The sequence below is a fragment of the Rhinatrema bivittatum genome, chromosome 3 (genome assembly GCF_901001135.1).
Source record: "Rhinatrema bivittatum chromosome 3, aRhiBiv1.1, whole genome shotgun sequence".
In the NCBI taxonomy this organism is placed as follows: Eukaryota; Metazoa; Chordata; class Amphibia; order Gymnophiona; family Rhinatrematidae; genus Rhinatrema; species Rhinatrema bivittatum.
Window position 1 is genome coordinate 260,523,364 of NC_042617.1, and position 12,096 is coordinate 260,535,459.

At 47.2% G+C, this 12,096-nt stretch overlaps 1 protein-coding gene across 2 annotated transcripts in view; it reads right to left on the reverse strand.

Moving 5' to 3' along the window:
• Positions 1-429: 429 nt before the first annotated feature.
• The window catches only part of ACVRL1 (activin A receptor like type 1), a 96,668-nt gene continuing 85,001 nt past the window's right edge, over positions 430-12,096 (reverse strand). For both annotated transcript variants that reach the window (XM_029594528.1, XM_029594527.1), the window contains one exon: positions 430-1,301. In XM_029594528.1, coding sequence (XP_029450388.1) covers positions 1,167-1,301 — 135 coding nt within the window. In that variant the 3' untranslated portion in view covers positions 430-1,166. The remainder of the gene's footprint in view (positions 1,302-12,096) is intronic.

Genomic DNA, 12,096 nt, shown 5'->3' on the forward strand with positions numbered 1-12,096 from the left:
CGATACAGTAAAATCGCGGGAGAGCGGGCGTTTCTCCTGGCACGCGCTCAGGCCACTCTCCTGTACGCACGCTACAGTATTTTAATTTATTTAAATTAGGCCCGGCGGTAAAAAGAGGCGCTAGGGACACTAGCCTCTTTTCGGACAGGAGCGGCGGCTGTCAGCGGGTTTGACAGCCGACGCTCAATTTTGGTCGGTTCTCGAGCCCGCTGACAGCCACGGGTTTGGAAATTGGACGCCGGCAAAATTGAGAGTCCGGTTTTCGATCCGCCAGCCGCAGGCCCATTTAAAATTTTTTATTTATTTTTTAAACTTTCGGGACCTCCGACTTAATATTGGCTGCACATTTTGCTTTCTGAATCGCGCGGGAATACCTAATAGGGCCATCAACATGTATTTTCATGTTGCGGGCTCTATTAGGTTCGGGGGGGGGTGTTTGGACATGCCTTGTGGACGTGCTATTACCCCTAACTGAATAAGGGATAAAGCTAGCGCGTCCAAAACGCGCGTCCAAATGCCGGCTAACAGTGTGCTCCAACAGAGCACACTGTACTGTTTCGGCCTCCTAGTCTCTTGCATTTCCCCTAAACTTTATTTTTCCTTGGATCATTTTCAGAGGTTCAAAATGAATAAGAAAGAGAGAGAGAGAATGGATGAATAAGTATAGTCCCAAAGAAAGACAGACAGACAGTCACCCTCCAAGCACATCAGCCTCTTCTGGATTACCACTGTGAGACAGCTGAAAGGCAATCGGAGAAGGGCTGGATGCAAATCTTTGGTCTTCTTTCAATCTATTCGAGTGTGCAACTGTGTAATTCAACTTCGTTGGCTGCAGATGGCAGTGGCACCACTCATATATTAAGGTCACAAAAATCCCACGCAGTGGGATCGAGACCCAGGCTAAACACTGAAGACACACAAATGGCTGCACTTTTTTCAACAAATAGTTTGCTGGTTCTTGTAGTTCAGTAAATGTGCACTTGGAATATAGAATTCTGTCTTGGGGTAAGCTTCAGAGGGTTATGCAGCGTGGTGGTACCTCCGTTCACTCGCAGAAAACAATCTCCATGAGCAGAAGGGTTTAAAATATCATCATATAATATTGCACAATAAAGTACGTGCTTGGGAGCGGTGGTGTTCTTTTCAAAAACTTTGCTAACTTTCGGTTAGCATTCTTCTTTGAAGTTGTTTACTGGACTGTTCAGCTTGTGCAGAGTTTTTTTAATCCGCAGGGCAGTCAGTCTGGCGGAAGGGCTCTGGTACCAGCACTCTTTCATGATTTTAGCTAAAGCTGACACAATCTGAGGGAAAGAGAAAAAGTCCACATCAGAAAGAGTTCGAATGCAGCATCATATAGGGAAAGCGCTCTCAGAGAAGTGGGGTACACGGATAATACTATAAAGAATAAGGAGTTTGGCATGGAATGGTTAAGGTTGTATAATAAACCATGTGGTTGTCCTTAGTCTCTCTTAGCTATCCCCTGCCTAGGGAGTGCTCGCTGGGGCAGATTCACCCCCATTAAAGATTTAAGAACATAAGAACATCAGAAATTGCCATGCTGGGTCAGACCAAGGGTCCATCAAGCCCAGCATTCTGTTTCCAACAGAGGCCAAACCAGGCCACAAGAATCTGGCAATTACCCAAACACCAAGAAGATCCCATGCCACTGATGCAATTAATAGCAGTGGCTATTGCCTAAGTAAATTTGATTAATAGCCATTAATGGACTTCTCCTCCAAGAACTTATCCAAACCTTTTTTGAACCCAGCTACACTAACTGCACTAACCACATCCTCTGGCAACAAATTCCAGAGCTTTATTGTCATTGAGTGAAAAAGAATTTTCTCCGATTAGTCTTAAATGTGCTACTTGCTAATTTCTTGGAATGCCCCCTGGTCCTTCTATTATTCGAAAGTGTAAATAACAGATTCACATCTACTCGTTCAAGACCTCTCATGATCTTAAAGACCTCTATCATATCCCCCCCTCAGCCGTCTCTTCTCCAAGCTGAACAGCCCTAACCTCTTCAGCCTTTCCCCATAGGGGAACTGTTCCATCCCCCTTATTTTGGTTGCCCTTCTCTGTACCTTCTCCATCGCAATTGCATCTTTTTTGAGATGTGGTGACCAGAATTGTACACAGTATTCCAGGTGCGGTCTCACCATGGAGCGATATAGAGGCATTATGACATTTTCTGTTTTATTAACCCATTCCCTTCCTAATAATTCCTAACATACTGTTTGCTTTTTTGACTGCTGCAGCACACTGAGCAAACGATTTTAAAGTATTATCCACTATGATGCCTAGATCTCTTTACTGGGTGGTAGCTCCTAATATGGAACCTAACATCGTGTAACTACAGCAAGGGTTATTTTTCCCTATATGCAACACTTTGCTCTTGTCCACATTAAATTTCATTTGCCATTTGGATGATGAGAACAGTTAATGAATTCAAAAGGGCATGGGCCAAAAACTGAGGATTCCTAAAGGCTTAAAGAAAGGAATGGTGTAGCATTTCTACATAGGGTGACTTGCATGGAGCGGCAGTAACTACATATGAAACTTGCTGGGCAAAGTGGAAGGACAATTTGATCTTTATCTGCTGTTATTACTATGTTGCTATATTATGTTGTTAAGATAAATATTCATTTCTCTTGTTAAAAGAAAGACATTGCGGAAGCCCTGTATATCCCAAAGATGATGAATAAAACTTTACATGAATTTTCAGGTCTCGTCACCGCTGCGCAGCGTGGAATACTTTAGCAACTTCATAACAATATGCAGAACCCACGTTATCCTGTTCAGAGCTGCAGAATCAATTTCCTGCTACCATCATCATCTGTCATAAGGAGCAGTTAGAGGAGAAAGAGGGCCCCAGCAATTCCAGAACCAGTGGCCCTGGAACAAGGAGGAGATGGGGGATGAACCAAGATCCGTCTCAGGTTCTTAAGGAAGATGTTGTCTCAAGAAGCCTTTGATTTATGCCTAATTTATATAAGAACATGCCATACTGGGTCAGACCAAGGGTCCATCAAGCCCAGCATCCTGTTTCCAACAGTGGCCAATCCAGGCCATAAGAACCTGGCAAGTACCCAAAAACTAAGTCTATTCCATGTTACCATTGCTAATGGCAGTGGCTATTCTCTAAGTGAACTTAATAGCAGGTAATGGACTTCTCCTCCAAGAACTTATCCAATCCATTTTTAAACACAGCTATACTAACTGCACTAACCATGTCCTCTGGTAACAAATTCCAGAGTTTAATTGTGCGTTGAGTAAAAAAGAACTTTCTCCGATTAGTTTTAAATGTGCCCCATGCTAACTTCATGGAGTGCCCCCTAGTCTTTCTATTATCCAAAAGAGTAAACAGATTCACATCTACCCGTTCTAGACCTCTCATGATTTTAAACACCTCTATCTTATCCCCCCTCTGCCGTCTCTTCTCCAAGCTGAAAAGTCCTAACCTCTTTAGTCTTTCCTCATAGGGGAGCTGTTCCATTCCCCTTATCATTTTGGTAGCCCTTCTCAGTACCTTCTCCATCGCAATTATATCTTTTTTGAGATGCTTAATCATTAAAATTTCTTTAAGCTTACCGGGTACGTTTTTTGTTAAATCTAGTGTAGAACTCTGGTAGCTGCATTAGTTCTGAAGGAAGATGGAGTCTGCGCAGGTTGTGATACCATGATAGGACCAACAATAAAAGGATGGTGTAGTGGCTGAGTTTGAGACTAAACAGGCTCCTTCTTTTCAGACTTTATTTGATTTAGATTCCGCTTTTTCAGGCACTTCAAAGCGGATTACATTCAGGTACTGGAGGTGTTTCCCTGTCCCCAGGGGGCTCACAATCTAAGTTTTGTACCTTAGATGTCATCAAAAGCTTATGCACACTACAACATCTTTTTGGTTAAGTCTAATAGGTCATATTTTGTTCCTTGCCATGTATAGCTGATAAAGCATATAAGGGTTGAAGTGCGCATTGTGGTCTTAGCTCTGTGGAGGAATGGGGGTGTGCTTGACATGGGCAGTACATGTAATGGCAAAGACATGAATAATGTTTAATGATGCCCACCACTCTGGATTTGTGATTATGAGTGTGTCTTGGACTCAAAAGCACTTGTGCTGTATAAGAGGATTCTAGGGGAGTCATGTGGTGTGGTGATTTTATTTTATTTTTTTTTTTTGGGGCCTCCGACTTAATATCGCTATGATATTAAGACTGAGGGTGTACAGAAAAGCAGTTTTTTCTGCTTTTCTGTACACTTTCCCGGTGTTGGCCAAAATTAACTCCTGCCTTTGGGTAGGCGTTAATTTCTGAGAGTAAACTGTGCGGCTTGGCTGCACATTTTACTTTCTGTATGGTGCGGGAATAACTAATAGGTTCATCAACATGCATTTGCATGTTGCGGGTGCTATTAGTTTTTGGGGGGTTGGACACACGTTTTCCTCGTGTTATCAGGCTTATTTGGTTTGGGGTAGTAGCCGCCGTAACAAGCAAGCTACTCCCTGCTTTTTTGTGAAAATGCAATTACTTTTTTCCACATTTCCTCTTGCCGTTGAAGCTTAGAGCAATGTTGGAGTCACATTAACCACGTGTATGTTTATTGAATAAGGGTATTATCTCCAGGTAGTAGTCGTCATTCCCGCGAGCCACCCACTCTTCATCCACGTTCTCTAGACTTTATGGATCCACAGTGTTTATCCCACGCCCCTTTGAAGTCCTTCACAGTTCTGGTCTTCACCACTTCCTCTGGAAGGGCATTCCAGGCATCCACCACCCTCTCCGTGAAGAAATATTTCCTGACACTGGTTCTGAGTCTTCCTCCCTGGAGCTTCAAATCGTGACCCCCTGGTTCTGCTGATTTTTTTCCCCGACGGAAAAGGTTTGTCATTGTCTTTAGATCATTAAAACCTTTCAAGTATCTGAAAGCCTGTATCATATCACCTCTGCTCCTCCTTTCCTCCAGAGTGTACATATTTAGATTCTTCAATCTCTCCTCATTAGTCATTTGATGAAGACCATCCACCTTTTTGGTCACCCTTCTCTGGACCGCCTCCATCTTGTCTCTGTCTCTTTGGAGATACGGTCTCCAGAACTGAACACAGTACTCCAGGTGAGGCCTCACCAAGGACCTGTACAAGGGGATAATTACTTCCCTTTTTTTTACTCTATATTCCTCTCTCTATGCAGCCCAGCATTCTTCTGGGCTGCAAAGAAATTAAAAAAAATAAATAAATCTCTATGCAGCCCAGTGTCATCTTCTGATAATTGTAAGGGGCATGAGGTATATACTGAATAAGATGCTGATAATGGTGAGCCGTGGAGAGCACTCCATTTTAGGGAACCTGGTTTGGAGGTATTTGTGTTCTGCTGGAACGGAAGGTTTTGAACTTGATTTTCACTATTCCCTTGACACCTATGTAACCCTTAGCAGGGTGTCTAGTCCCAAAGGCACACAAACTTATTTATTTTCAGGGGCTGCTCTGGCTAGTGCTCCTCCCATGGCTTGTACTCTCTATCCTAGAGGTAGATTCTTTTGATGGGGGAAGCTCTCGCTTATGGCCCGGTCAGTGGAATGTCATTCCCTCTGTCTGCTGATAGCTGCAGCATCCCAAGGGGAGAGATGCTGGGAGAAACCAGGCAGGACAAGGCACTGGGTGTTAAAAGTTTATTGATTTGTTACAAGTTCAAATTAAAGTCCATTTTATATGCAGTTACATCTGAATGTAGTACAGATAGGGGTGTCTCTCCTAGGTAGGTGTTCTGTACTTCAGCAATCTGAGCAGAGCTCAAAAACTCTCCCAGCGGCCTGCTGGGGAATCCTATTGGGAGGTCCCCTTGAGCACAGTCCTTCCTGAGCCTTCAGCTCATTCTTGAATACCCAGCTCTGTGTCCTGGTCCCATACGGGTACGATCCGGATTGGAGTCTCCGGGTCTTACTTTGTCTCCTTAGTTGTTTTAAAATGGTGACTCCTTGTGCAGAAAAATCTTAGGATCGAGAACCTGCTACACTAGCCTGGCTTCCAGTGAGGAGGAGTGGTTTAAAAAACCTCCTCACAACAAGAGAGAAAATTACTTCCTTAATCCAAAATCTTCCCTTGACTAGTATTTTACCATCACACTGAAGGGGTGAATGGGCTCACTGGTCTTCAGTCCTGGAATGAGTGTAGGGTCAGTGCTAGTTGTTTTGTGGCCCTGTGCAGACAATTATTGTGCTGTCCCCCCCTCCCCCCAACTTCATTCAGTCTCTGTCTCAAGCCTGCCAAAAAAAGCTAAGCTCCTTCCAACGATCGAAACTTTAAAACTAATAAGGATAAAATAATTAATTTTTGTTTTCCAGTCACTCAGAGTGTAGTGGATTAGTGAGAGAGGGATGCATAAATGTTCTCCTCTCTCTTACACATATGCTCATATGCTCCCTCTCTCTTACACACATTCTCAGACTCACACGTTCCCTTCTATATATACTTGTTCATACATGTTCCCTCTTACATACACACAAAAGATTCCTCTCTCCCTATACATGCTCAGACACTTACACGCTCAAAAACACACACATGTTCAGACACACGCATGAAGACTGCTTAGACCTAACACCTATTGTATAAGCGTTATACAAATAAATAAATAAATAAGAACACCTTAAGCTTCAATACCTCAACCTTTAATATAAACTGAAGAATTTACTTCTCAAAAAAACTTGCTACTATTTAGACCTCTTATTCCATCATCCCTAGAGTTTGCATCTTTCTCAGTGCTTCCTCACACACAAGCTCCCTCTTTCACACATATTCTCAGACACACACACACACACACACACACACACACACACACGCACATACTCTGCTTCTGCTCAGACACACACATACCCACACCCACATGCTTACACAAGGCCTCTCCCAACTGACCTGGCCCTCCACTTCTGCTGTGGGGCAGGCTGGGAACTGCCTTGAGCTTTTTTTCCTCCTGGTCGCCTAGAACCATCATCCCTAGAGCTTGCATCTGTCTCAGTGCTCCCTCACACACACATACATGCTCAGACACATACATGCTTACACCAAGGCCTCTCCCAGCAGCCCTGGCCCTTCACTTCTGCTGCCAGGTTGGGAACTGCCTCGCAGATGTCTTTCCTTCTGGTTGCCTGGGAACCACGTGGTCCTGCAGGCTGCAGCTCCTCATCTTGGCCGAGAAGCTCTCTAACTCATCTGGGCGTGCGGCCCTGCAGCTCCTCATCTTTGCTGTACAGCATGTTGGGAACCACTGCACAGCTGGCGCCCTGCAACTCTCTTATTTGCCGTACAATGGGTTGCCAACTGCCATGCGGCCCTAGAGGTCGGCTCCTTTGCTGTGTGGCAGGTTGGAAACTACCGCAAAGCCCTGCAGCTCTCTCATCTTTGCTGCGTGGTGGGTTGTGAACAGCCACATGGCCTTACGGCTCCTCCTCTTCTTCACTGCGGCCCTGCAGTTCTTCATCTTTGTTGCAGGGCTTTGTGGATCCTCCTCCTGGCAGTGTCACCAGCAGCTCATTCAACTCTGTAGAATCCCTCAGGTTGCCACCCCCGCAAGGCCGCTGTCCTGTGCAAGTGCACGGCTTGCATAGTGGGTTGTGGCAGCCCTGGCCGAGAGTCCCAAAAGGGTTCTGGCAAAAATTTCCTTACTGCAGCTAATAATAGATAGATCCCTCTGGCAGGGAGGGCACAGAGTAGGTCCACCTCAAAAAGCAAAAAGCCTTACCAGAAGGTTGACACCAGACATCTTGCACTGTGTCTAACCAAAAACTAACCAGTAATCACATCCCTGATAACAAAATGGCAGGATTAAATACTGTAGGATTGAGGCATCCAACCACAGCCCTCTAGATGGGAGAGACTGATGGAGGATGGATGGAGGATGGATGGCTCATTGATAGTCCAAGGAAGCAAAGAGGTAGGCGATCTATGATACCGTCAGGTGAGTACAAAAAGAATAGATGCCTTAATCTTTTTCAATACTTTATTGATGCAGAGACGTTTCAAATCAATTGATTTGAAACGTCTCTGCATCAATAAAGTATTGAAAAAGATTAAGGCATCTTGGCTCATTGATAGTACTGAAATACCTAGACTGGAACTTAGGGATATATATAGTGGCATACTGCAGGGTCTGACCACACCTAGGTTACTTAGTCTGATCACTATGATTTTGTGGTCGATCATGTCAAATGCAGCAGAGAGGTCAAGGAGTATCAGGAGACCTAAAAGAACATTTTCTTTACCTGCTAATTTTCGTTCCTGTAGTACCATGGATCAGTCCAGACAGTGGGTTGTGTACCCCTTCCAGCAGATGGAGTCAGAGCAAAATTGTAAGGATGGCCCCTTATAGGTTAGAGTGCCCTCTGCGTCCCTTCAGTATTAAGAATATCCAAGCCATTAAGAACACCATGGGATGGATCATGAACAGATAACATTAAAACCGTAAAACTAGGACTGAGCATCAAGGTGGCCCAGAAACTTGCAAGCATGAACTAGTAGGCACAGAACAGAATTAGGCAAAAAACCAAGCAGTAGAGCTGAGAGCAATCGGATTCCCAGATCCTTAGGGAGGGCGTCTGGACTGATCCGTGATACTGCAGGAATGAAAATTAGCAGGTAAGGAATACTTTTCTTTTCCCTGTACGTACCCGGATCAGTCCAGACAGTGGGATGTACCAAAGCTTCCTACACAGGGTGGGCCTCTGATAGCCCAGCTCGAATAACCTGTGCACTGAAAGAACCAAACACCGGTGACTGTACATTCAAGCGATAGTGACATGCAAATGTATGCAACGACTTCCAGGTTGCTGCTCTGCAAATTTCCTGAGGAGAGATGGACTGGCTTTCCGCCCAAGAGGTGGCTTGAGCACGAAGTGAATGAGCCTTGACACCTACTGGAGGAACACGACCCGACCCGATGTACGCGGCAGAGATCGTGGCCTTGAGCCAATGCATAATGGTGGCTTTGGAAGCCTTGTGCCCCTGGTTGGGCCCGCTCCAAAGGACAAAGAGGTGATCCAATAAGCGGAACTCGTTAGTGGCCTCCAAATAGCAGAGAAGGACGCGCTTAACGTCAAGGCGTCTGAGGTCTCTGGAATCAGTGTTTGAAAAAGACGGGAGTTCTACCGTTTGATTCACATGAAAAGTGGACACCACCTTTGGCAGGAACGCAGGAATCGTGCACAGTGATACTCCAGTGTCGGAGAAACAGAGGTATGGTTCCCTGCATGACAGCATTTGAAGCTCCGATATCCTCCAAGCGGAAAAGATAGCTACTAGGAAAACAGTCTTAAGAGTGAGATCTTAAGGGAGGCTCCTGACAATAGCTCGAAAAGTGGACCGGCCAGGATCCAGAGGACCAAATTCAGGCTCCACGAGGGTTAGACACAGTGGGATGGTGGTTTGACATGCTTCGTGCCTCACAAGAACCGAACGATGTCGGCATGAGATGAGAGAGGAGCACCATCCAAGTGACGCACTAGGGAGCCAAGGGCCACCACCTGGACCCGAAGAGAATTGTAGGCCAAGTCTTTGTCAAGTCCCTGCTGCAAAAAGGCGAGGATATTAGCGACCGAAGCAAGCCTCGGGTGAACCGGCACGGGGTTACACCAAGTCTCAAAAACCTTCCAGACTCGTACATAAGCAATGGAGGTAGAGGGTTTGCGGGCTTGGAGGAGGGTGGAAATCACCGCATCAGGGTAACCGCGCCATCTTAGCTTGTGCAGAAGCGATCTGCCTGGTCGAAAAATACTGGTCCTTGACGTAGCAGGTTTGGAAGCTGAACTAGTCGCAGAGGTCTGTCTATCGTTTTGTTGATTAGGTCCGCCAACCATGGTCTGCGTGGCCACTCTGGTGCCACGAGAATCACCGGCCCTTGGTGGGCCTCTATTCGTCGAAGTACTTTCCCCACCAGGGGCCACAGAGGAAACGCGTAGAGAAGGAGGTTTCGCGGCCAGGGTAGAACCAGGGCATCCACTCCCTCCGCGCTCTCTTCTGCGACTGAAGAAGCATGGAGCCTTTGCGTTCCATTGAGTAGCTATGAGATCGAGGTGAGGAGTTCCCCACTGACGGAAAATCATCTGAACTGCTGCTTCGGACAGTTCCCACTCTCCGGGATCCAAGCGTTGCGGCTCAGGAAGTCCGCCTGAACGTTGTCTACTCCCGCTATGTGAGAGGCTGCTAGACAGGCGAGGTGGACCTCCGCCCATGCCATTAAAATGTCCGTTTCCAGGGACACGTGATGGCTTCTGGTCCCTCCTTGACGGTTGACATATGCCACAGTCGTCGCGTTGTCGAAGAGAATCCGTACTGCTAGGCCCTGGACCAGGGGGAGAAAACGTTGCAGCGCGAGGTGGACCGCTCTGGTTTCTAGATGATTTATTGGCCATCGTACTTGGTCGCAAGTCCATTGACCCTGCACCAACAGACTCTCTCACTCGGCCCCCCAGCCGGATAGGCTGGCATCTGTGGTGACGATCACCCATTGAGAGATCTCCAAATCCACTCCCTGCAATAAGTGGTCGAGACGAAGCCACCAGAGCAGGCTGGTTCCGGCAATGGTAGCTGGGCTTGAAAATCACGAGAGACTGGCTTCCAGCGAGAGAGCAATGCACGCTGCAGCGGACGCATATGAGTGAAGGACCACGGAACTAAATCTATAGTGGAAGCCACAGAGCCCAGGACCTGGAGGTAGTCCCAAGCCGTGGGGAGTGGAAGGCAACTGAAGCGCTGTACTTGAGTGAGGAGGGCTTGCGCCCTGTCCTGCCGAAGAAAAACCTTGCCCAACCTGGTGTTGAAATGAGCCCCTAGTAAATCTATTGTCTGAGAAGGGGCCAAACTGCTCATCGCCAGATTGATGACCCAACCGAGAGAACGGAGGAGCTGGAGAATTCGGCCAACTGCTTGCTGGCAGAGATCCTTGGACTTCGCACAGATAAGCCAGTCTCCAGGTAGAGGTGGACCAGGATGCCTTCCTTCCGGAGTGCCGCCGCCACTACCACCATCACCTTCGTGAACGTGCGCGGCGCTGTCGCCAGCCCAAATGAGAGCGCCTAGAACTGGAAATGCAGACAGAGGATCTTGAAGTGGAGATAGTGCTGGTCGTCCTGGTGGATGGGTATGTGTAGGTAGACCTCTGTCAAGTCCAAGGAAGCTAGGAACTCCCCCTAGTGTACCGCTGCGATCACGGAGCGCAAGGTTTCCATCCGGAATCGGAGAATCTTGAGGTATCTGTTGACCATCTTGAGATCGAGGATGGGCCGAAAAGAACCTTCCTTCTTGGGGTCCACGAAGTAGATGGAATAGTGGCCTGACCCTTGTTCCTCCAAGGGCACCGGGAGGGTGGCCCCTAAGTCCAGGAGATGATGCAGTGACTGGCGAACTACGCATTGTTTGGACACTGGTCCGCAAGGGGAGAAGACAAACCGATCTCTTAGAGGTTGAGCAAAGTCTAACATGTAGCCGTGCTTTAGAATATCCAGGACCCATTAGTCTGATGTGATTTTGACCCACTCCTCCTAGAAGAGGGACAGCCGACCCCCTATCTTGGGTGTCAAAGAGTGGGCCGGCAACACATCATTGAGAGGACTTTGCAGGAGCACCTTGCGAGAGACTATCCCTGGATGATCTTTGTCCCCAAAAGGAATGGGACCAGGATTGTGACCTGGAGGAGGGAGTCCTCTGTGGGAGAGTCCGTGATTGGCGGAAACGACGTTGTCCCCGGAAGCGGGAGCGAGTGGCAGTGAAAGACCTGGCACTGCGAGGATGATCCTTGGGTAACCTGTGCACCTTGTTTTCACCGAGGGATTTGATGAGCTGGTCCAGTTCATCCCCAAACAGTAACTTCCCCTTAAAAGGCAAGGAGCCCAGCTGAGATTTGGAAGAAGAATCCACTGACCAGTTGCAGAGCCAAAGCAAACACCTGGCAGAGACTACCGAGACCATGGACCTGGCCAGCACCCGAAATAGGTCGTAGAAGGCATCTGCCCCATAAGCTATGACTGCTTCCAGGCGTTCTACCTGCTGAGCCTCCTGCGGAGAAAGCTCCTGGGTACCGAGAAGCTGCCGCACCCATCAAAGACCTACTC